At 57.9% G+C, this 25,209-nt stretch overlaps 1 protein-coding gene across 2 annotated transcripts; it reads right to left on the bottom strand.

Annotated features, from left to right (window-relative positions):
• Positions 1–1,300: 1,300 nt before the first annotated feature.
• On the bottom strand, positions 1,301–24,598 carry CBS (cystathionine beta-synthase). Of its 2 annotated transcripts, XM_075542254.1 has the most exons (17): positions 24,477–24,598; positions 20,696–20,895; positions 19,101–19,207; positions 17,133–17,267; positions 16,661–16,740; positions 16,440–16,574; positions 15,933–16,002; positions 14,723–14,814; positions 13,779–13,904; positions 11,150–11,234; positions 10,507–10,612; positions 8,781–8,858; positions 8,469–8,603; positions 6,991–7,099; positions 4,880–4,964; positions 4,160–4,201; positions 1,301–3,398 (listed from the first exon to the last, which is right to left on the bottom strand). In XM_075542254.1, exons 2-17 carry the CDS (start codon positions 20,884–20,886, stop codon positions 3,292–3,294), a joined length of 1,683 nt encoding a protein of 560 aa, XP_075398369.1. In that variant the 5' UTR covers positions 20,887–20,895; positions 24,477–24,598; the 3' UTR covers positions 1,301–3,291. The 2 variants fall into 2 exon arrangements, with proteins under 2 accessions (XP_075398369.1, XP_075398370.1); XM_075542255.1 differs by lacking the exon at positions 4,160–4,201.
• Between the last annotated feature and the right edge of the window lie 611 nt (positions 24,599–25,209).

Here is a 25,209-nt window from a genome sequence, read left to right as displayed (position 1 = left end):
CACAGCAGTCCTGGGACACCCGCACACCATCAAGTGGGGTCCTCCAGTTCATAAGCATACTCCGTCAGTGTCAGGAGCAAAGTGAACCTGTCCCGTTTCCTTGAGGGTGCCCAGGTAGCTACGGGCTTGTGTGATGCTTCCGCAGCCATGGGCAGCACCAGAGGGCCCCTCAACTCTCAGCAAAACACCCACACCAAGCCCACTGCCATCAAGTCTGCCAACCCAGAGACCCTAGAGGACAGCTGCTGCCAAGCCTGCCGCAGCGTTCTCCCACAGCACTGCTCCTCCGCCCATTTGGACTCCTGGCGACCCTATGGGACAGGCTAGAACTACCCGCTGTGGGTTTGAGTGGAGAGCCTCTGCTTTCGCCCTCAGAGGTCCGAATTGCTGACTCTGAGGTTGGCAGCCCAACGCAGAAGCATTGTGCTACCAGGGATGCTATGGAGTTTGCTAGTGGGCCTGACCACTGACCTGCTCCGTTCCCAGCAGCGCCAGACCTCCTCAGAACAGTGGCCCAGTGAACAGGCTGTCAGGCCCATGAACATCTGGCCCCAAGGACCCACCATGGGCTTCCCAGGCAGACACACCCACGACTTGTTCCCGGCGCTTTTGGTTTTCGGTCACCCCTCGCTTGTTAGCAGAAACAAGGTGAGATGGTGGGTCCCATTGTGGCCCCTCACCCTCCGTGGAGTGTTTCCTGTTTGTGCCCATGTGGGCCAGAGGTTTGCAAAACTTAGCTTGCTGTCCCCTTTTCAGGGGAAAAAAACCAGGACCCGCCCTCCGGCTGGCAGCAAAGTTTGCACTGTGCCCATAATCGAGGACAGGGCTCTGCTTTTGCAGCCCACCCCCACCCCTCCCAGGGGGCAGGATAACTTTGGCAAACAGTGATGGGTGCCAAACGGGAAGGAGGGCGCTGCAAGCACTCAAACGTGGGACCTGAGCCCCACTGATTCTTTTCCGGGAAGTTTGCTCTGGGGTGGCCCAAGGGGCACCCTTCCCACCACTGCTCGCAAGCTGGCCATTCAAGACAGCAGCACCGTGATGGCGAGAAAGCAATGTACATCCCTGGAGTGAGTGCCTTGCCAGGGGCTGTGCACTGTACACCCGGTGCCTGGGTTTCCAGACAGTGATCCCATGCCGTGCTCTCTGCCGATGGAGTCCAGAGTGCTGCCAGCCAAGGAGATGCTTCCTGTCCCCACAGCCCTCTGTCCTGTGTCCACTGGACCCAGGCAGGGGCCTCACCTTGCTGGGGCAGTTAGGTTGGGTGATCTAGAGAAACAAATCCAGTGACACACAGACGTATGAGAGAGAACTTTTTAATCAAGAACAGGGCGAGGCTTATCCATTGCACTCCAGATGTGCTGACCCGATTTCCCCAAATGTGGGAAACGACTGCATAATTTGTGGTAGTGGGGGACTGTGTTCATGCTCTTCCCTGATTTAAAGAAAAAATTATATATCAAGAAAGCAGCCCAGCCCAACTCGTAAGTCCCTCCTTGAGACCACATGCCAGGATACAGAAGCAGGAAGGTCACAGGCTAGAGGGTGCAGTCAAGGACCCACCATTCCTAGTGTCTCCTGTGGCCTGCTTGGGGCCACCCCTTAGGGCAGAGAGGGAGTTCCCAGGCTTACAAGACCAGGGAGGTGTCATCAGGCTGTGACCCGACTGGCAGGTTGAACTTCGCCCCAAGCCAAGAGTGTCTAGTTGACATAAAATCATCTGACTACCACAGGCATAGAGGGGGCTTCAAACCTGGGCACACCCCACCCATCCACGCACCTGATCACCTGCAAGCTAGGAGAGCGCCTACAATTTTAAGTGGTAATGCACAGAACCCAAAACAATTATCTCCAGACGTAAAAATCTGCAATTTCTGTAATTCAGAGTCTATAACAGCTCCTGTGGGTCGTGTTGTCAGCCTTCCGGGACGTAACCCTGAAACAGATCCTGGCCAGCTGCTGTGGACGTGTGGTAGCCCTAAGCGTGTCGGGGGAGGACTATGCCCTGCTGAGCCCTCAGGGGCTGGTTTCTTTCAGGCAGTAGATTGCCAGGCCTTGATGGCGCACCTCGGGGTAACCTCAAACCACCCACCTTTCAGCAGCTGAGAGTGTCAACTGTGAGCCACCCAGGACTCCAAGGACACCTGGCGGCCCAGCCCCTTCCAGACAGGGGCTAACCCGTGCCCGCTCTAGATTGGTGTTTCCGGGACGTGGGGTTCCTTGGGTAGACTGTAGTGGCTGTAAAGGCTGCCTCATGTGCTGAGGACGACAGGAGGGGGGACGGCAACACAGGACCTTTAAAGTCACAGAACGGCACCCTGCAGGAGAGCAACTCAGGAGAGCCTCACTTCCACGTCGCAGCAGGTGTACAGGGAGTGACATGCAGCCAGCTGAGCATGGAGCGGAGGTGGCTGTGGCAGTTCTGCGGTCAAGGGCAGTGTTCTGGGGCTCCACAGGGGTCCCTGTTAGGACTGAGCTCAGGCGGCTTCCATGTTTTTTGGAAAATGGGGTGAAAGCGAAACATCTCCACCCACGTTTTGAAGGCCTCCCACATGGGCGGAAAGAGGAGGAGGAAGCCGAGCTTGCGGATGGCCGGTGGAAACGGGAATTGCAATCCTGACCTCCTACCTAGACCCTGTGGCTGTGATCTGGTTTGGAAACAGGGATTGCTTTGTTTCCTTAACGAGGCCACATCCGTATAGGCTGTGTCCCAACCCGGATCATGTCTGATGACAAAGGGCAGGTTAGACCAGAGATCCAGAGGGGACACACAGATGCCGCAACAGTTCCACCGGGAGGCAGGACCGGCCCCCAGAACTGTCAGAGGGTGAGCCCTCCCCCAGAGCTGCTCGAGTAGTGTTTCTGTTCGCATGAGACTGGACCGTGGAAGACAGCAGCCACCACCAGCACCCCCAACAAAAACCCTGCCCCCCCACCCCCAGCCCAGGCCCAGCTGTAGCCCCAGGATGAGGGCAGGGCCACCAGAACCAGCTCGGCCCCAAGGGGGACGCTGTCCACACGTTTGGAGTCCCTTTTACTCCCGATTCCTCTCTGCAACGGACTCCACTCCCTCACTCCTCCCATGGTTTCTCTAAGTTACTGAGAGACAGTGCAAGACTTACATCTGATAAGATCTGCACTGATTGGGTACATGGTCAGGCCTGGGAAGTTCACTGGAGGGCCATGAGCAATCGCGTGTTTGTGTAGTGTGTACAAAAGCTGGAGGACCCACCCCAAGGGGGCAGACTGGGGTGAGCAGGGTGGGCTCGCTGCTGGCTGGCAGCCTGGGAGTTAGTTTTTCTGGTTCCGCTCACGGGTGGCCACAAAGTTCAGCAAGTCAATGGCGGTGACAACCCCGAACACCATCTGCTTCTGACTGGACCTCTCGTGGCTGTGGTCTGGGGAGAGAACAGCAGGGCAGCCGGTGAAAAGGTGCCTTTGCCCACACACGCTGGGGCAGCTATGCCCGCACCCAGATCCCCTGGGGCCCCATTAGGGAGTCACAGGAAATGTGCACTTCTGCCCACAGGGGCGACCAGGGGCCAAACCACAGAGCAGAGCCACCCAGAACCAGGGGTCAGAGCGCCCTCCAGAGGCCACGCCCACTGGCCATTTCGCTCAGGACACGCCCTGGACTCTTAATGCAGCCACGGGGCTCCTCTGTGCCCAAAACATGGCTCACCTCACGGGCAAACTGACACACACCTCTGCCAGTGATCCTGCCCGCTCAGCTCTCCGCTCTGCTGGCCACTAAAGCCTGCCCTTGGCCTCCCCCACTCAGGGCAGGGAGGGTGGCTCAAGACCCCAGCCTCCAGGGTAGGGAGAATGGTTAGGCCTCCCCCAACAAACACCCATGGGGCAAAGGAGAAATACTCAAGTCAGCCCACGGGCTCTGTCCCATCCCTGCATCCTGCCTGTGGTAGCAGAGCCCTGCCGGGGGCGGGCCTCAAGCCAGTCTGTGGGGAAACAGGGGCAGCCCAGCGGCCAGCAACCTGTGCCCCAGGGGTATCTAGGGCACCTGGGGAGGGGGCTCTGGGGTCAAGTCAGTGAGAAACTGAGGGGAGGGACGGGTGAGCCACGAAGAGGGAGCTCAGGGAACCCCGACTCCCTCCTTAGTTCTCACGGGCCCTGTCTAAGTGCGGTAAGGTCTCGTACGTACCTGCAGGCCCCCCCACCACGCCCGACAAGGCCTGGTCCTGAGCTGCGGAGCCAAGGGCGGGAGACGGGGTTAGACGGAGACCGGACCCCGCTCGAGCCCACCCTGCCTGAGGTGCATGAGGGCGAGGGTGGGCAGGCTCCAGGGCCCCCAGCCCGGGGGAAGGACAGGGGCTGCTTGTTCTGCTCAAGACTGCAGCGGCGGGCTGAAGGCGAGTGGGCACGGTTTGTTAGCAGAGTGTGCTCCGGGAGCCCTTTCAGTTGACTGCTGTGAGGGATCCAAGTCTGCTCCCACGCCCAGCGTCTAAGACACAGGCTGCAACACTGCCCAGGGCAGTCAGGGGAGGCCAGGAGCGGGGATGTGGAAGGACCTGCCACATTGGTGAGCAGATGACATCATCCGTGCCACGGCTTGTGGGTGATCCCGATCACACCTGAGCCTGTGCACTCAGAGCAGAAGACTTCGCCTCCCTACTCACCCCACTACCCCTCAGCGCCTCCCAGGGGCTCAGGATGGGGGAGACAGAGGTCTCTTCATTGCTTAGACACATCAGCCCAGGTCTGGGGCCAGAGGTCAAAGGGTCAGTGACCACGGAGAGGCCTGGCTGCAGGGTGGCCCTCCCATCTGCAGGAGGCAATGCCCGCCCCGTGCAGGCAAAGCGGCCTCAGTTGAGATGGCCCTGCACTGGCTGCCCAACACTGCCCGGAGCCGGGGCTCACTCACACTGAATCTGCTCGTGCACCACCAGGGCAAAGTGGTCCATCTCCAGGATGTGCGAGAGCTGGCCCAGGGGGTCCGTCAGGCGGATCTGCGAGAAAAGTCACAGCTGAGCTCACCCACAGCCTCCGTGAGGGAGCCACTGCCTCTGGTGGCTTCGCCCTGCCCCTCTGTGAAGGCCAGGCGCAGGCCTGGGGACTTCGGGGTGCAGGGAACAGGACTGCTTCACCTTATATTATTCCAGAAGGCTCCTCCTTTGGCCTTTGGCTCTGATTTGGAAACTGGAAGTGGGGATCTGAGGGTTACAGGACCAGGGACAAAGACACGACCCAAAACTCACCCCACTGCCACTGCGTGGCTTCTGACTCCTACGGACCCTGTGGGCGGGGACACTGCCCCTGGGGGCTCTTAGACTAAGCATCTGTGGGAGCAGAGAGCCTCCTCTTTCCTCCAGGGAGCACCTGGTGAGTGTGAACTGCTGCCTTGCAGTGAGCAGTCCAGCACAGAACCACCACATCTGCAGGAACCTTAAAGCAGGGATTTGGACCAGGTTTGTCATGGTAGATGAAGTAAAATCAGAACAGATTTAAATTTATAAAACCTGGGTGAGGCAAAACAAGATGGCGAAAAATTACAGGCTGAAGCCCTGAGAGGGGAGACTGGCTTTTGGAGGGCTGTGGAGAGTGGCATGCATTCAGACACAGCTGTGCCACCATCTGTGAGCAAGGCACCACTAATGCACGCTGACCTCGTTTCCTGAGAGGGACATGGACTTTGTCCTAATTTCTCCCTTTGGGGGTCGTTGCCCCCTCCTCCCTCCCGCTTACCCACATTTCACAAAGTTGGGTCCCTTCCCATTTTGCTTCATCAGTCACGACTGAGTTTGAAAGAACTTGTTTGAAGCCCTGCCATAAACACATAGTTACACAAGAGAGAGAAACCAGCTTAAAAAGAAATACTGCATGATTCCAACTATCTGTTTACATGAAAAGAAGTCTTGAGAGATGGAAAGATCAGTGGATGTCCAGAGTCGGGGGGCAGCAGAAAGGGGGGGACAAGGCATGTGTCAGGCAGTGAGAGCGTGCTGTACATTGGACACCAAACGTGTTTTTGTCAAAACTCACGGGGCTGCACCACAGTGGACCCTACTGTAAACGATGGACAATGTGTCCCTATACGTTCATCAAATGTAACAAATGTACTGCAGAAAGATACGGCGTTACAAAGAGGGGAAACTGGGGGGGGGGGCAGAGGGTACATGGGAGTTCTGTATTTTCTGCTCAATAGGACAGAGAAAATCAGGAGGAGAAAAGAAGAGAGATCAGCCAAGACACAGGAGTTGACCTGGAATTGGGGGTGGGGCTCATCTGTCATGGCCAAACCTCAAAGGACCTGACTAGTGAGCCCAGCTCAGCATAGGCAGCAGCCGTCGTGGTGGGCACTCTGCAATGTGGTCAGGGAGACCGTGTGGAGAGAGGACAAGGCGGGAAGAGGGAGCTGGAGGAGGAGAGGGGTGAGTGAAGGCGCGGGGAAGGGGCTGGGGCAGGCAGGACGGCATATAAGGCTCTCCACCCCGAGGCGTGCAGGCAAGCCTTCCATGTGGTGGAAGATGCCATGTCTGCTCATGTGCAGCTGCAAGACCTCCTGAAGGCCAGGGTGCTGTCATGGGAGTGTGTGTGAGTGACACAAATGAGAAAATTCTTCGGTCCCAGATTGGAGCTCAGCCCTTAGAGTACCACAGCCCATCATGAACGGTGGGGATAAGGACTCAGCTGGGAGGTCAGCTGCACAGGTCCACCAGGAAGCAGTCACACTGACTCTGTCCCTGCAAGGGACACTGGGAGGTGGCAGTGTCACCCAGTCACCCCAATCCTGTCCCCTGCAGGGACCTTGGAGGGTAGCAGTGCTCTCCATGGGGGATGGGGGCCTCAGGACAACAGTCAAGGTGCCTCTCCAAGAATGTCCTTTTTAAATAAGCATGCCAGGCACTCTTACCAACACGCACGGACAGGAAGACACCGGGCTGACCCTGGTGACCCAGGCCCATGAGGGGCGCAGGCCGCACCAGCTGGCTGCCCCGGGCTAGCCTTCCTAAGGCAGTGAGCCTCGGGCCTCACCTGCTTGAACTGCTTGTAGATGACCTTGCGGACCTGGTCTGAAGGCTGTACCTTCCCGGCAAGCAGGGACGAGAGCATGTTCCCAAGAGTGACCATTCCCAGGATCACCCTGGAAGGAGGTACAGGGTGGGGGTCAAGGCCATGTACACGTCAAACACCTCCCCCGCTATACACATACATACACACATATCCTCAAGACAGAATGTGCCTGGGGCTGCCTTCAGGGCCTGAGAGTTGGTGTTTGGGCCAAACACTGAAATTCCTCTCAGATGTCAATAAAATTTGCCCATGATATTGAAGGGATGTAACAGTGGGTGACCAGACCACACAGGCAAGCCTCCTGCCCATTCAGAGCCAGCCTTTCCATTCCGTTGACCTCCTGAGAGAGGACTCGATACTGGCCTCTGGTTCCCTGGGTTTAGCAGTGGTGGGTCACCTGGCTGAGTCTGCCAGACTCATCCATCCGCAGCCAGATGTGCGTTGGGGATTAAACGATTCCCCCCAAAAGCAACTGGGAAGCCTTTAGCCCTGTACGGGGAAGTGTGACCTTGCCATGTTAGGAGGCAGGGCTTTCCTTGTGTTAACAAGGTCGGATAAGATGGTTCCTAATCCCTCTCCCTTCTGAGGGGAGAGGGCTGCCAGATGAAGGTGCAGCACCCACAAGCCCAGCGATGCCTGAGGTGCAGCAGCCCTGGGGCTGGCAGTTCCCAGCAATGGGCAGCTCCATGGGAGAAAGGCCGTGCCTGGTCTGCTTCTGTGAGATCCTCAAAGCCAGGCCACTGATCGATGCCGACTCACAGCGAGCCCCCAGGACAGCGTAGAACTGCCCCTGAGTCTGAGACTGCCTAACTAACTCTTTACGGGAGTAGAGAGCCCCTTCTTTCTCCAGTAGAGCGGCCGGTGGTTTCAAATGGCTGACCTTGAATTGGGGTTAGCAGCTCAACCCAAAGCCCACTGTACCCCCAGGCCTCTGCTGGCAAGGTCAGGGAGTAGCAATCCTCGCGGGGACTGTTCTGGCCCTGCGCACCTGCCACGAGTAAATTCGGGCTCAGAGAACAGGAAGATGGGCCAGTGAGGGTCTTCCTCAAGAGCAGCCTCTCAGCCCAGAACCACAACACTGCCACTCGGCTCTTTCAAGGCATCACCATGGGGGCCTGGTCCATGACCATTATCTCTAGCTGCCTGCCACAGCAGGGGCTGAGGACAGCCTGGGTGCAGAGGGGGTGGGGAGTGGGGCCCAGGTACTAGGACCCAGGGAGTCTGGGGGGCCCCGCCCGCCCCCTGCTGGTTGGGATAGAGGGGAGAGTTCTAATGTTCTAATTCCAGGACAGCACATGCAAAGTGACCAGGTGCCAGAGGCCAGCCCATCTGCTGTAGGTCCTCAGGGCTGCCCCACCCAGCGCCTCCAAGGGGTTGGGTGTGGGGCCCGGCTCGCAGCTTCGGCAGAGCCCACACGGGTGGGGGCAGCTGAGACAGACCCTGCCTCGTCGACCACCGGCGCCTGGTCGAAGCCCTTCTCCCGGAGGATCTCGATGGTGTGCTCGCAGGTGACCGTGGGCAGCACTGTCAGCGGGGCCGACAGGCTCAGCTCCTGGACTCGGAGGTGCCACCACCTGCGGGGAAAGTGGGTGTGCTCATGGGGGCCACCGGGGTCAGGAACACTGCACCCAAGGTTCAGGCAGCCCCACTGGAGGTGGGCACCACACAAAGACCCCCACCCGCCCAGGCCGATCGCCCTGCCCACACCCACCAGGCCCCACTGCCCGAAGCTCCAGGAGGCCCTCACTCACCACGGCTTCTTCACGGCCACATCCTCCTCCTTCATAAAGCCCCTCTGCAGCATCCACCGGTCACTCAGGAACTTGGACCTGAGGCCAAGGACAGTCAGAGGCGGCCCTCACCACCCCCTCAGCCCCGAGCCCAGCATCCACAGCGCAGGCGCAATGCCACGCTCAGCCCCCCAGACCCTGCTCTGACACACCGGCCCCCTGCTGCAGGGAGGGGCGGGGGCCAGGCTTCAGAGAGCGTGCTGTGGACTTCAGGCTGGTAGGACATTGGGGTACAGCTGCCAGCCTGGGCGTACGTGTCTGGGGCAGAATAAGCTCAGAACTTAACAGGGTGTCTTCTCTGGAAATGTGTGTGATCAAGTTCTCCAAGCCCCTGCTGCCTTTGTGGCCTCCCTTCCCACCCAGAGTGAACCAGAGCCAGGCATGACATGAAGCAAGAGCTGGGGCCGGGAACTTGCTTGAAAATGGAGAACACAGAGAAGCAGGGGTGACGAGCTGCCTGCTGCACCCACACATGTGTGCATACACACACACGCACACACACACATACACAGGTGCTCACGCTCTCACATGCATCACACACCCATACACACTCATATACTCACACACTCACATACACTCGTACACACTCACACTCATGCTCACACTCTCACATGCATCACACTCATCTATACACACTCACACACATATTCACACACATACACACTCTCAGGTGCTCACGCTCTCACATGCACCACATATACACACATACACAAACACTCACCGTCAGATATTCTGATGCGCAAGCACCCCAATTCGTTACACACACACACACACACACACACACACTTCACACAGCAAACCCACACCCTCACATACAAGCTGGAATGTGCACAGCAGGGTACCCAAAGTGGGTGGAGCCGGGCATGGTGGGGGAGGGGGAGAAGCCTGCTCAGGTCCTTGGCAGTGAACCCCCAGACATGAGTCACCCACACCTGGACCCAACTCTGAGCTCCCACAGCCACGCCTGGCACAAGGTTTCAGGGACAGGAGGCCCTGGGCCCACTGGAGGCCAGGAGGGCCTCAGCCCTGGAGATGGAGCAGAGCTGGACGCTTCATGGCCTTGTGGGACACACTTGGCATGACCAGAGTTGAAGGAGCAGACACATGCTGTCCATCATACTTCACAGCCCCAAAATAAGTCTGCGAAGCCCCCCACCTCCCCTTGCCATGCCAGGACAGCGGGGCAGCCAGCTCCAGCAGGGATGGGCACAGTGTCCAGCTAGGGGCCAACACCAGTGCAGGTGCAGAGAGGTGGTGGGGAGCTGTCCATAAAGGGCGCAGGAGCCCCAAGAAGGGAGGAGCTCCCTGGCCAGGTGAGGGCTGTCGCCGTGAGCAGCTGGCCTCGAGGAGCCAAGAAGGGGACCGTGCGGCTGAGAACGCCCAGGACCCTCAGACATGGAGGAAGACCCTGAAGGTCAGAAGGCGAAGGCAGGGATTGTGGGAGTCCTAGTGAGGCACAGTGGGACAGTACCACAGGAGAAGGAGGAAGAGGGGCGGAGAAGGAAGAGGGGAGGAGGAGGAGGAGGAGGGGGGAGAGGAGAAGAAGAGGAAAGAGGAGAGGAGGAGGAGGAGGCAGGAGAGGAGAAGAGGAGGGGGGGATAGAGAAGGAAGAGAAAGAAGAGGGGAGGAGAGAGGAGGGCAAGAAGAGGAGGAGAGAGGAGAGGAGGAGGAAGAGTCGGCAGCTTACATGTAGTTCCTCACAGAGTCAGGCAGGATGACCACGCACCGCTGGCCCTCCTGCAGCTCCTGCGCGGCCTTCACGGCGATGGACATGGTACTGCCAGAGCTGCCGCCTGCAAGACACCGGCTTCCTTGACCCCCCTGCGCATCATGTGGGTGAGTGCATGCAGCTGTGTGTGTGTGTGTGTGTGTGTGTGTGTGTGTGAGAGTGCACACACATGCTCCAGAAGGTTCTGCAGGGAGCCTGTGGGGAGAGGAGCTGGGCTCTCAGAGCTAAGAGGACTCTTTGGGGGGCACAGGGAGGACCAGCTGAGACCCAGCCAGGCGGCTCTGCGTTTGCCAATTCAGTGTTGGTGGGATGTTGCAGAAAATGACTGCCACAGACAATGAGCACTGCGGTAACCACATCGGTGCAGCTACAAAGACACCGCTCCAACTCGGCCTTGAGGGCTCTGCCTTCACCAGGGCAGTGATCCCACCCGGACATGACATGACACAACATGGCATCACGGGGGCCCGGGCGGTCAGCAGGTACCCTCAGCACACACAGCCCACCTCTCCCGCAGCCGAAGGAGTCCCCGTGTGTGCTGGGACTGGAACCAGGCCCCTCACTGTGTCCCCTGCCACCCACCCTGCCTGCCGTCCCTCACCACACAGGAGCCCCTCCTGGGCCATCAGCATGCGGGCGAAGGCGAAGGACTCCTTGTCGTTGCTCTTGAACCACTTGTCCACAACCTGCAGGAGACACCGGAGTGACCCCAGGCCACGTCTGCACTCGCCTGGCAGCACTGCCAGGGGGTGACCACTTGCCTAGGGGCAAGAACCCCCACTGGACACAAAGCCCTCTAGCTGGCTGGCAAGAACCCAGCATGGATGTAGGCTGGCACTCATTCCAGGACCCTGGAAGTCTCCCCTTGCTCCCCTAGCCAACTGCGTGCACAAACCCACCTTGTTACCTGCCCGCATGCAACTGCATGCTCCTGCAGGGACCTCATAAGATTCTACTCTCTGCACTAGGCCCCCCAGATCAAAGCCACCCTTCAGAGTTCGCCTTGGGTCGATCGGAGCCCCCTTAATCCCCATATCTTGGATGTTCACAGGGCCCTGTTTATCTAGGGAAAAAAGCCCGACCAAAAGGGCTGCCTGAAGGAATTCTGAACTTTGCCCTTAAACACAGAAGAGCTGAGTGGAAGACGTGAGGAAGTTGAATGCTGACTGCACAGGGGACTGCAAAGGGCAGCACTAGAAGACAAAGTCCTTGAGTTGTAAGACTGAAGGATCGATCCTATGATGAAATATTGAGTGGCAAAGGAGAGAGGGAATACACAGAGTCACTGCACCAAGAATAACTGGTCAACATTCCACCACCCGGAGAGTCAGCCAACGATCAAGACCTGATGGTACTGCGGGAAGATGTTCACGCTGCACTGAGCATTATCAGGGGAAAACAAGCATTGACAGCACACCGGTGGAAATGTAAGGAGCAGACACACTGCTGGAAGCACGGTGCCAAGACGTCTGGAAGACAGTTACTTGGCTGGCTGACCAGAAGAAAGAGATCCAGCCATACTTGTGCCCATTCCGTTAATATAAAACCCAGGCGAGTTAAATTCTGCAAAAGATGATTCAAGAATGTTTTCATGAGTTTATTCAGTAGAGCAGTTAAGGAAATTGCTAGCAAGCCAAGCTGGCTTCAGAAGAGGACAGCTCTTGGCTGAAAGCAGAGACTAGGTGCATTTTATTAACTAAGCAAAGGCACGCGATTGTGTGGATTGTAACAACTGTGAGTAACTAAGGAGGACAGGAAAGTCCAGAACACTGCACTGTGTCCATCGGGCCCGACAGAGAGGCCAGGAGGCCGTCGTTTGAGCAGAACAGAGGAGCGCTGCGTGGTCTGAAATGGGGAAGGATGTGTATCGGGGTTGTACGCTTTCGCCACCCTCATCTCACGGGCATGCTGAGGAATCGTCTACGAGGCTGGACTTCGCGACTGAAGGAGGGGTTCATTAACCACCTGTGCCCGGCGACCCACACAACCTGGCTTGCTGAGAGCGAAGGAGACTCGAAGCACTCGCAGCGGAGGAGTAACCCCCACCCCACCCCCTCCGCCTTCAGGCTAGATCACACAGAGAAAAGGAAATCCCCAACTGGCTCCCTGAGCAGCATCACGGTGTGGAGGAGTTCATTTTACTTGCCTCTACGATCAATTCCCATGGAAACGGCGGTCGATACATCAAACAGGCTGCTGCAGGGGAGCAAACCTGTTATACCTGACCGCGCAGAAATGTTCAAGAGCAGATGTCACGTTCGGGACTAAGGCGCACCCAGTGGCATTTTCAATCAGCTCATCCGCACGTGAAAGACGGACAGTGGCTAAGGAAGTCTAAAACACTGATGCATTTGAATTATGGCGCTGGGAAAAGACGAGAAGGCAGACCACAGACCACCCGAAACACCAACCAGCCTGTCTGGTGCAAGGACAGCGAGACTTAGTCTCCCGTGCTTGGAGAGACCAATCCATGGCTGAGGACAGCATGCTGGGTCAAGCAGAGGGTCAGAGAAAAAGCGGCTGATTCTGGACAAGACGGATTGATGTGGGGGCCGCCAACTGTGAGCCAGCTCAGCGATGCTCAATGACACCAACAGCCCTGTGGCTCGACAGATGGCCTCGTTTGGAAATGGGACCTTCGAAGGTGCTCCGGGTTCCTCTGAGGTGGCACTGGAGCTGAGTGGGTCCTAATTCGGTGATGAGTGGTGTCCTTCTAAGAGACACTGAGCGCGGAAGAGACGTCAGCTACGTGCATGCAGATGGAGGCCGAGGCTGGGGTAATGTGCAGACCAGCCACGGCCGCCAGCCCCATCGGGACTGCGAGAGACATTCCCCTCCAGCCTCCTGAGAGCGAACATGCCTCTCTGAGGCACTGCTTTACATGGGATCGTGAATGATGGGCACTGGGTTCCGCCGCCTAGCTGGAGGTAATTTGTGAGGGCAGCCCTAGGAAACTAACCGAGGATTCTGTAAAGGGAGCAGAGCTTCCTGGAGGTCCGGACGTCTGTGTTGGCCTCCCAGACCCACCCCATACGCTTTCCAAGCAGGGACCTCAGGTCTGTGCCATGGGGCCTCGATGGGGGCGTGGGTGTAGGTCACACTGTGCCCAGGCCTGGGCCACCTCTGCTTGGGCCTGCACTGGCAGCTTGGTTTCCTGCTCCGGGAGGAACTCTGGCAGGAGCCACACCGAGGGGGGTAGCGGATGTCCCCTAGACCCCACCCACACCCACCGTTCTGTCCAGCACGGTGGGCAGGAAGTCGTAACCGATGCCCTCCACTTCATAGGCCGTCACATCCGTCTGGTTCAGCTCCTCCGGCTCGGCGAGAATGGAGCCTTCAGGGTCCACCCCAATGACCTGCACGGAGCAGTGCCTGGTCAGTCCCATCTGGACACTGGCCGGGAGTAGTGCCCACACCACCCTGACCCTCACCCACTAGGGACTTGCCCATGAAGAAGCCTTGACCTGGGCTCAGGGACAAGGTCAGAAACCTGGAAAGCAGGCCAAGGGTACGGAGACCCCAGAGGAAAGGAAGTGTCAGGCCCAGCACAGGGAAGTCCAAGCAAGGGACGGACTCGCCCTGAGCCCCAGCTGGGTCAGACACTCCAGGACGGTCCCAGGGCAAGCCCCAACAAAGGCAGGGATGAGCAGTGACCATGTCCTGGAGGACAGAAGGGTCACTCCAGGAAGAAAGGTACACATTTACATAAGCCCTTCTCCAGACCCCATGCTCAACTCAGGCAAACCCACTCGATGCCACCCCTTGAAGGCTGCTCAGAAATGCTGAGAAGCGGGGATTCTCAAAAGACCACCCTCAAGCTGATCCCCAGCCAGGCGTGGCCCCCAGGCCCAGCTCATTGGGTTACTGTGCCCAAGGTGGCTGGCTCCTTGTCTGCCAGACACTGTCCTCCCAACCCTCTCCTATCACAAACATAGCCACCTGGAACCAGGCTCCACAGGCAGACAGCTACGCTGCTGTGTGTGCAGAGGTGAGGAGGGGGAACATTCAGCTCCGAGGCCCAAAGGCCAGTCTGTGGGTGTCACACACCTCCCCAGGGACAGGTGAGAGGGGCCGGTACATCAGGCCCAGAGCTCTGAGCTGTGTAGGGAATGGGATATTCTGACTGGCAGACCAGTGTGCCTCCCATGGGCTGGTGCCTGGGCAGGTCACTCACCTTGCACCCTGGACATTTCTCCTTGAGCTTCCTGGCAAGGCCCGTGATGGTGCCCCCTGTGCCGGCTGAGGCCACCAGCATGTCCACCTTCCCTGTGTGGGCAGACAGTGGGGCCAGCTGTGAGCACACTGCCAACCCACATCGTCTTTCATCCTAAACGCCGGATGCCAAGCAGCTGATCAGAAAGGCAACAACACGGAGCCTGGCGGATTCTGATTTAGGATTCTCGTCACAGCCCTTCCTTCTAAGAAAGGCTGCATTCGCAGTTCAGGGATTCCTCAAGAAGTGAAAATCCAGAATCCCAAAGGATCCAAGTGATGGGAAACCAGGGAGGCGTTCAAACAGGTGAGAACAGAACACGGGCCACTAAAGTTCACTGCGGCATCGTCACAGTCCCTGCCAGGAGGTGGAGGCCCCCCAGCAGATGATGGGGGTGTGGCTGGCGGTCTAGCCACACGATGGGGTGCCATGCAGCCTCAACCCTGAAGGGCAGGCAAGACACGTGCCAAGAGCGGCAGAGGGAGCCCCTCGCTATAGGGCCCCTCCTTCATCAGCTTCTGCTCTCCAGATAGAACCTGACGGTCTGGGCTCACATCGCCCGCCGAGCTCTCACACACGTGGCCGCATGCCCAGGCTACAGTGACTCTGGGGGTGGGTGGACTCAGGAGCCAAGCAGGGCAGCTTCACAAGGCAAGGCAGAGGGGCTGTCGGTGCCAAATGAGGGTTTTTCACCATAAAACCTGAGCTAGTCAGGGCTGGACTACACTGCCTGCCTCCTGGGCATGGAGGAGGGTATGCCGGGCAGTGCCAATGCCAGATCCTGCACAGGAAGCCTGGCTCCAAGCCCGGCTGGCATTCCAGGCCTCACCACAGCTTCTCCCTAAGGGCATCTCTCAGCAGAGCTGCACCGCCAACCTCTCTGAGGCCTGGCACCGAAGCTCGAACATTCCCAGGAGCTTCGAGCCCACGCAGAAAGCAAGCTAATTACAGAGGTCACTGCCCTGATCCGAAGAGGGAACTGCTGGGTCATTGAACACGACCACACGGTGCCTAGTGCTACAGGCAGGGGAAGAAGGGGTGGGGGTACAACACTGAAGAACGCATTTCACAGAGGAGACGCGTGGGGTGGATCGAGCAGGGACCCAGCGACTCGTCCACTCCCAGGCAATCAGGGACGAACGGGCGCGAGGGTGAGCGTGGGGGTACGCACCGTCACACTGCTGCAGGATCTCCTCGGCGGTGGTATCGTAGTGAGCCAGCGGGTTGCTGGCATTGCGGTACTGTGTGGAAAACAGAGCCACATCAGACATGAGACCAACATGGTCGGTGGCGCAGGGCCAGCCGGAGAGGACCCCAGAGAGAGGACCACAGAGGCCATTCTAAAAACCTGAGCAGAGACACAGACACTTAAAACTGGCCCTCGAGGCGATGAAATTTCTGGAGAAATCCAGAAGAAACACGCAAGATGGAAGAGCTTCCGTTGAGTAGGCTTCTCTGTGTTGCGTGTCCGGAGAGCGCTTTCGGGGACCGCCAGAAGGTCAACCCAGCTGAACACCGAGAGGCAGGCCCGCTACACTGTGCTGGGGACCTGCAGAGGCACAGGGCCAGGTCCCAGCCCCCATGCCCACTGCCAGACAGAAACACTGGCCCCCACCACGGGAGCACCCCCTTTATGTGCCAGCCTCAGGGCACAGAGCTGAGGCTGCCAGCCCCTCACCTGGTCTAGAATGTGAGAATTGGGGATCTCGTTCTTCAGCCTCCAGGCCACGCCCACGTGGGACTCCGGGGAGTCGAACCTGGCGTTGGTGGGCGTCCTCACGATCTCGGCACCCAGTGCGCGCAGGACATCCACCTGCACCAGGGGAGAGCCGTCCATGCCAGGGCACCAGCAGGCTGGGTCTGGGGAGCGGCAGAGGACACCCCGCCCCACCGACCCACCTTCTCCAAACTCATCTTCTCGGGCATCACGATGACGCAGCGATAGCCCTTCACGGCGGCGGCCAGGGCCAGCCCAATGCCTGAGGACAGCACAAGCGATCAGAGGGGACGCAGCCCTCTGACCCTGCACCGGGGCCCTCCCTGGATAGCACCCTGGGATTCCAAGGACACTCAACGTTGGGTCCTCTTCTGCCCTCAAGGCCACCGGGAGAGAAATCAAAGAGGGGCTACAGAAATACTACAGGATCTAAAGCAAGGCTCCCCGGCTGGCATGGGGTTCCACAGGAGGTCACAGCAGCAATGATCGTAGCTGGCCCCTGGGTCCCCGTCCCCGGGGCCCCAGTCATTCAATGGACTAGGGGCTTGGGGTGAAGGGGCGTCATGCAGTGCAGAGAGATGAAGCAGGCCTCAGGCTCCCATCACCCACTGGGAGGATGAAGGCACTGGCCAGGCCCTGCTGCCCGCGGCTCACCTGTATTCCCTGACGTGGGTTCAATGATGGTGTCCCCGGGCTTCAGGGTCCCAGCCCGCTCGGCATCCTCGATCATCCGCAGGCTGATGCGGTCCTTCACGCTCCCGCCCGCATTGAAGAATTCACACTTGGCCACTGTGAAGCAGTGGGCAGTCACCAAGGGCCAAGGGCCTGCTGCCCCCTGCCCGAGTTGCCCAGGCAGCTTCTGTATATTACTTCCTCTCCATTCCTACCTCCGACCTGCAATCCAGCCCTCAACACCGGCCCATCACCCCCACAGCCCTGCTACGGGCCCACCAGACCACATGGCTACTGGGGTGAAGGCCACACATGCATCTAAGGCAGTCCCCGCTGGGGGTTAGAAGGGTTAGTTAGCAAAAGCCCTTCACACACATCTACCTGGATGGTAGCCACCTGGGAAGGAATAGGGCGTAGATTTGTGCCAAGGAGAACACCAGCTGTGCCCAGGCCCTAGCCTCGACCCCTGAAACTGTAAGGAAAACCTGGAAAGGCCCCAGGCTCAAGGTGCCCTCAGCCCCTGCCACCTGCAGGAGCGTCTCTGATGCCAAGACCAGCAATGAAATGCGTCTTCTCTGGGCAGCTGCTCCCTGGGCAGCTCGTGAGAACTCGTTAGTGTCAAAGGACAGGGAGAAGAGGGGCAGCAGTTCTAGTCCACCAGCTGCTGCAGCTCCACAGGGCCTCGGAGAGACCTGGAGCCTCCACCCTTCCAGGGGGCAGCCAGGCGCCTTCACCATCTGGGCCCCTGAGAGACTCCAGGCCAGAGAGACCGGCCACGTCCCATGCCGGGGCTCCGAAATGAGTGCGTGGCTGAGTTGTTTGCCGCCCTGAATACGACAGAGATAAACATTTCCTGCTCACCCAACGACCCGACGTTTCTGATTACAGAAACAGCGCCCTACCCCCATGATTAAACCACTCCATCTACACGGGAGTCGGCCTGATGGATCACAACGGGGTACTGTCCCATAGGGTGCTGCCAGATAAGCCCCTGGGTTGGAAGCCATGAAGGATAAGAGGAAAACAATAATTCATAAATTATCAAGGGTTCATGAGGGCAGGAGGAAAAAAAAGGAGGAGCTGATACCAAGGGCTCAAGTTGAAAGACATGAGGACGATGAGGGCAACAAATGTACAAATGCACTTGACCCGGTGGAAATATGGCTGGATTGGGATAAGAACCCCCAATAAAATGATTTAGAAAAACAAAGCACGGTGGTCGCAACAACAGTGGGTCAGTAGACACCACAGTCCAGGGTCCCTATCATACTTTGCCCACCACCCCCTTTCAGAAATTAACAAACAAACGAAAACCCAAAAAACAACCCTCGGAGGAGGGGCCTCCTCCTCCCACTGTGAAAGCCCTTGATGACTGACTGGCCCACAGCAGAAAGCATGCGGGTTTTCCTGCTCTGGGAGGACCCTGGTGGCGCAGTGGGGGGGCCCTGGGACGGGACCTGCAGGGGCAGCAGCGGGAAATCACCAGCTGCTCCGAGTGAGAAAGCCGGGCTTCCGACTCCCATAGAGGTTCGGTCTCAGAATCTGCCGGGGGCAGGTGGATTCTGTCCTTTCGGGCTGCTGAGTCGGCTTCCACTCGATGCCATGAGTTTATAGGGTTTGTGTCTGCTTGGGTCACCGACACCACAGGGGGGAGTATTGCCCCCTGCTGTGCAGCATGGGAAAAACCACCACAAAAGCAGGACCAAGGGTCGAACTTCCCTGGACTTTGCCTGGGGCGCTTCCTGGACCAATGTTCCTCCTTTCCCCGCCAGCTCTGCCCCAAGCCCTGCAACCAGAAACCACCTCTGTCACTCACTCACCTGGCTCCCTTCTCACACACTTCTCTCACCAGTCGATGGGCCTGGCCCAGCACTCCCAGGCCCACCCAGTGTGGGCCCCGGCTAACCCACTGCACTGCCCCCCATGACCAACCCCATGCTAGGCACTCACAGAGCTCACACTTCAGGCCAAAGTTCTTTCCAATCTTGTTGATTCTGACCATGGGGGTATTTCCAATTTTCATCAGTATGTCTGGCAAAATTTGAGGCAGAGTTGACCTAAAACAGAAATCCACAATGATTCAGGAGAAGCAAGATCAGCACAGCCCGGGAAGTCCCGGATTCCACCGTTGGCAAGTTAACTGCCACTGCAGGTTTCTGAGAATGTCCTCTTTACAGGGCCAGCAAGCAAGCCTCCTCTTTCTCCCTCGGGCAGTCCCAGCATAAGGTTTTAAACGCAGCCAGTGCCAAGGAGCTGCTCAGAGATAAAACTAAGATTAAGGGGCTCCAATTAAGTTTATGTCTTCTTTTAATTGTACATTAGGTGGGGTCTTATGTTTTGGATCATTGACTTTGTCTTACCCACCACAGGGTCAGTGGTCAAACCCAGCGGGCCCGCCTCAGGAGCAACACGCCTCTCCAAGCCTTGACTGGCTGTCCAGGAAGAGCCCACCCAACCCCTGACTCAACAAATATCTTGAGTCACTGGACAGGAAACTAGAGGGGTCACACGGGATGCCCCAGAGCCTTGTGGCTTGAGTGATTGCTGGGCTGAAACCGCACCATCAGCTGTTTGAAACCACCAGCCGCTCCGAGGGAGGAGGCGTTCTACCCTTGTAAAGTCTCAGAGCCCCACAGGGGCAGGTCTACCCTGACCTATGCATTGGAATGAGCTCAATGGCAGTGAACTGGGTTTTGATGTTTTCTAGGGTTACACCTGTGGTTACAGTAGAAGTGGGGAATGGGTTGTCTTTATCATGGTAAAGAGACAGGATCAGTGTAAGTGAGGAGTCATAAATTGATCTCTGTTGAGATTTTATCACAGAGATTAAACAAGCAAGGACAGAGAGGCAGCACCCTGAATTTGAACTCCCAGCCTCCTGAACAGTGAGGATTAGGAAACTCTTCATCTGGTTGAATCATTAAATGACACGCTATGTGAATAATGTGCAATAACGTTATTTTTTTTTAAGAAAGATGTTTCTGTGTGTTGAAGCCACACCCGCTGCTGTATTTGGCTGTGGTAACACTAGACAACTGAGGCCGTGCTACACTTCTCCTGGCAAGGTTGTGGCGGGTTAGTTCCCCCCAAAAAAGATGTGCCCAAATCCTAATCCCTGCACCTGTGAACAGACGTCACCTGGAATGAGGGATTTTGCAGACCTTGTTTCAGTTAACATGATTGATGTCTTACTGGAGTAGGGAAAACCCAAACTCAGTGACCTCGAGTTGCTTCCAACTCAGCTCGACCCTGCAGGACAGGGTAGAACTGCCCCTGTAGCCACTGTGGTGTCCTTACGCGGCAGGCGGGAAGACACGGAGACAGAGATGGAGGAGGGGGATGCTTGGAAGAGCTGCCACTAAGCTGAGGACATGTCATCGGAGCTGGGAGGGAGGCAGGAAACCTACAGAAGGAACCAACCCTGGGACCCCCGGCTTGAACTCCCAGCTTGGAGAACGGCGAGGTCGTAGACTGAGGGGCTGCCACCGCCGCCCCGCGCCCCACGAAGGGAACGGGAACTGGTGTGCAGCTCAAGGGGGACTTACAAGGCCGCGTGGTGATGTGGAGACTGGCTGACGGGACTACCCAGCTGCCAGGTGCACCTGCTTGGCAAGTCAGGCCGGATCCATGACCGCTCCTTCCCTTCCTTCTCCGAGGCTCCCTGGCCCCTGTGCGTACTCTCGAGGTGGGGGCACCCCACGGCCTCCTGTGCCACCAGGGATGTTTTGTCAGGCATGTTGGGGAGCTGGTAAAAGGGGGAATGTCAGTTAGTTCAGGGCCGGCTTGATGCTTCCTGTGTGGGATCACTCAGCAACCCCCATCCCCCACCCTCCCACGGAGACCACCATTCACCAGCTCGAAAGAGCGCAGGCAGGAAAGATACAGGCAAGGCCCCAGCTGCCACAGCCCCATCTCGCTCTCTCCCTCCCTCCCCCTCCTTCACACCCCAGGCTTGGACTCTGCCCCCTGTCGCTGCCTCCTCCTTTGTCCACATTCTTCTTAAGTCTTGGACCACATGTGAGGGTTAGCAGCCAGCCCTAGCCAGAAGTCTCCAACCAATTCCAGGGGGCAAGTCTGCCGGGGGGGGGGGGGGGGGCAGAGAAAAGGGAGCTGCTGTTAGAAGGACTTCTTCCAGGGGAAGCGCCTGGGGCCCAGGAATCCAGCACCATCCGTGGCTAGCAGGGCCCAGGGCTGGTGAAGATGTGAAGGATGGGAAACTGGATTAAAGATGGAATGCTGGATTCCCCAGCATCCTAAAGGGAGGCAGGAAAGCCAGTGTCGCAGAGAAGAGATCCGAGGACAGTGACCTGACCTGCCTGGTGGCCTCGTCACCCATGAAGGAGGGGCCGCAAGCCAAGGAATGTGGACGGCCTCTAGAAGTCGGAAAAGGCAAGAAACAGATTCTCCCCTGAAGCTTCCAGAAGAAACCAGGCCCGCCAACACTGTGACTCGATTCCTTGAAAATGACAGGTGGATAAGCCTGTGCTGACTCATTCCACCCGGTTGGTTCCCCTGCACTACAAAAGGAATGCAGCAGTGAAACTGGAGAAGGGGGTGAAAGCTGGGCCCTGAGCCTGGGTTCGGAAGGTCCTGGGCAGGATGGGCCCTTCCACCTTGAGTTCAGGTCTCCCTGAGGGAGCGTCAGAGAGTTCGTGGAGTCCCCCCAATTTTTTGTGAAGCTGCTGCTGGTCCTGGTGCAGGCCCTTGACAGTGTGCTGAGAATGACACTTCCCCTCCTGAGCGCTTCCTCTCCTGAGCCCAAAGCCCCCCTGCACTGTCAGGGTGTCACCAACAAGGGCAGTCTGAGCACCTGCCTCCGCCAGCTGGAGTGGTTGTTGGGGGGTGTGGCGATGCAATAGAATGCAGTGGCTTGGATGGGATCCTGGGTAACAGCAAGGGCATTGGGTAAAAATTAAGCCAATCAGGAGGGCCTTGGTGGTTCAGGGGCAGAATTCTTGCCTTCTGTGCAGGAGACCTGGGTTCAATCCCCCAGCAATGCACATCATCTATAGCCACCACCCACTGCTAGTGGGGGCTCACAGGTCACTGTGAAGCTGACCAGGTTTCTGCAGAGCTTCTAGTCCAACAAGGAGCCCTGGTGGCCGCACCTGGAAACCACTAGCCACTGCACTGCGGAAGATGAGGACGTCTGTTCCCAGAAAGAGTCACATCCACAGAAACCCACAGTTGCAGCTCCACTCTGTCCCAGGGGGTCACTAGGGGTCACAATTGACTTGTTGGCAGTGAAATTGTTTTCTAGACCCGCCGTGGTCTACTTCCTAATATGATGACGTGGGAGTCCTGGTGGCGCAGTAGTTACACGCTGGGACTGCGATCGGAAAGGTCAGCAGTTCGAAACCACCAAGCTGCTCCGACGGAGGAAGACTGGGCTTTCTACTCCTGTAAAGAGTTATGCTCTATCAAGAAAACAACTGAAAAAGAAACCAAACTTGGCCAGTGGTTACCATGGGTGAAGGAGGAATAATTGTTGCTTAGGGGGCCTTGAGTTGATGTTAATGGTGGAATAATCTGGAAAAGGATACAAACACTGGTTGTACACCACGGAGAGCATCATCAATGGCACTAATTATTATGCGTGTAAAAGTTGTTGAAATGGAGAATATTTTGTTGTGTATATTTTTGCCACAATTTAAAAATTACACAAATAGAAATGAGTACAATGAATCAGAAAACGTTCTAAAAATGGACTGTAGTAGATTGTACAATTTCTTGATATGCTCACATGCTTGAATTGCATTATATGTGGGTGATGTGCCAATAAAACTGTTTTTTTGTTTGTTTGTTAAAAGAGCTACAGTTTCGGAAACCCACAGGGGCAATTCTACCTGGTCCTGTAGGGTCACCAGGAGTCGGCAGTGAGCTTTGTTTGGGTTTTTCTTTGATAATTTATCGGTAGGCAAGCGCACAGGTTGGGACCAACCCAATCCCCCCCTCCCCGGCCCAAGCCTGCTAAATCCAAGCCGCCCCTGTGATTACTGTAGGAGAGAGGAGGCTGCCCGGACTTGCCCGGGTTCTTCAAACTCCAGATGATCCTAGTTACAACCTTGCACCTAGCAAAGATCAATAGCACCTTAGGGCTGGAGAAGGTGACCTGGTCCAGCTCCCAAGTAATTCACGCACCTGGTTAATTCACTAGGTCTAGAGCATTGTTTCCAGTCAAGTCTAGGAAATCCGAAGGTTTTGCACGCGCCTCCAACCCAAGCCTCCCCCGCCTCCAAACGCACCTTTGCCAAGCTTCCTCCTTAAGTGGGCCAAATTTCCTTGTGCACTCTTAAGACCCCTAAGCGAGCGACTGGTCCCAGCAAACGCAGGTGGCCCCGAGCCTCGACTTTGTTACCGCTCCTCCCTGGGCGCCGCTTCAGGCGCGGTAAGGAGGTGCCAGAAGGGCAGACCGAACCCCGCAGAAGCACAGTAGAATCCAAAGGGGCTGGGTGATAGGTGTTGCGAACTTGGTCCAGGGACCCGCCCCTCGAGGTCCGGTGCACGTGCGCCACCGCTACCTAGGGGTGAGTCCTTGGAGACTGGCTCCCTTGGCGCCGCTCAGCCGGTCCTGCTTCACATTAAACGGCAAGACGCTTCTGGGGTCACGACTCCCCCAGGGCCAGGGGAGGAAGGGAGGATCAAGGATGGAGGCAATAGCGAACCCCCTTTTTGAAGTCGGCCTTCTCAGTGGGAAAACAACCATATACAGAGGGACTCAGTAACAACTTAGGACGCACACGGCCCACGTGACCTCTAGGTGGCTCGACGTTTTGGGTCCCTCCTCTCCCCCACCGCCTCTCCACTTTCCGGGACATTCAGGCACGGGGAATTGGCCTCCACCCTTTTGCCTCCACCCTCCGGGAAAACCCGCACGCCCGGGGCCCCACCCCCACCCCCACCCCCCTGCGTGCGGCCTGCGCAACCTCACGGTTCACCCGCCGCGCCCGAGCGCTTTGCGTAACAGCCCCTTCCCATCCAAAACGCCGCAAAAATCAATGCTAGACACCCGGCCTGCGAATCTCCTAAAACTTTCCATGCCGGGCCCCACCCGGTGCCCAGATCTTGCCGCCACTGGGGTCCCAGTGGGGGCCCGGCCCTCGTGGTCGCCTAGCTCCGACTCCGGACTGGTCGGGATTCCGGGGTGCCAGGGGCGTGGGGCCAGAGCGGCGCTGGGTGGTGGGGGTGCTGGGTCTCGCTGGGGCTGCGCGGGGTCCCGGGAAGATGATGCAATTCTGGACGGAGAGTAGGGGGCGCGACCCCAACGCCAGCTGGAACACCCTCCGGTCGAGTGGGTCCCGGTCTCGGCTGGGGCCGCGAGCTCACCTGGACGGGAAACGCCGAGAAGAAAGGGAGGGTTCAACAGGTCCCTACGCTGCAGCGCGCGACAGCTGCTAAACGGAGAACACGACTGGGGCCAGCGGCTCCTTAGCGAGTGAACCACGGATAATCGGCGGAAGGCGATTGGTCGAGAGGCGGGGGCGGAGGCCGGGTCCGGCCAATCCCGAGTTGGAGTTGGTCTGGCCCGCGGCGACCCAGACTCCGCCTCCCCCGTCCCTCCCCCACCCCCCAGCGCCCGCCCCAGACCCCTGGGTCTGACCCAGGCGGCCTGGGATCCCCTCCTCGGTACCGACCACTGCCTTCCCTGCTGGGCCCCGGACTCCAGCCGGGACCGAGGACCCAGGCCGTGGCGCCTCCGCTCCAGGACCCCAGCGCCCCCCTCCCCCCGGGACTCCCACTGTTGAACCCTTACAGATTCCCGGGGGGGGGGGGAGGGGGGCGCGGCCGTTCTGTACTTGGTGTCCCCGACCCTGTTTTATTCCGACCACTGTTTGCTCCCCGAGAGCTTAAGGAATTATATGATTTAATGTGAAATACAACAAGCCAAGCACTGCCTCGCGAGGGGAAGGACTGCGGGCCCTTGAGGATTCATTGATCCTCAGCAAATATTTGGCGATCCATTGGGGAGACGTGGAGCTCTGGGGTCGGTGCCAGGGTCGAACACAGCACGCTTCTCCCGGGTCCTCCGACGCGGAACCCAAGCTCCCTGTGCCCGGCC

This window comes from Tenrec ecaudatus, chromosome 2, assembly GCF_050624435.1.
Source record: "Tenrec ecaudatus isolate mTenEca1 chromosome 2, mTenEca1.hap1, whole genome shotgun sequence".
NCBI classification, from domain to species: domain Eukaryota; kingdom Metazoa; phylum Chordata; class Mammalia; order Afrosoricida; family Tenrecidae; genus Tenrec; species Tenrec ecaudatus.
The sequence above is the reverse complement of the archived record's forward strand: the minus strand, read 5'-3'. Positions and strand labels throughout refer to the sequence as shown.

Excerpts from the sequence above, each read along its gene's own strand:
- CBS (XM_075542254.1), bottom strand. The coding sequence starts at position 20,886 with ATGCCTGACAAAACATCCCTGGTGGCACAGGAGGCCGTGGGGTGCCCC. Across the intron at positions 11,235-13,778 it reads CCACCGTGCTGGACAGAACG|GTTGTGGACAAGTGGTTCAA; the intron begins GTGGGTGTGGGT and ends TGTCTCCTGCAG. Across the intron at positions 8,604-8,780 it reads GTGGCCGTGAAGAAGCCGTG|GTGGTGGCACCTCCGAGTCC; the intron begins GTGAGTGAGGGC and ends CTTTCCCCGCAG.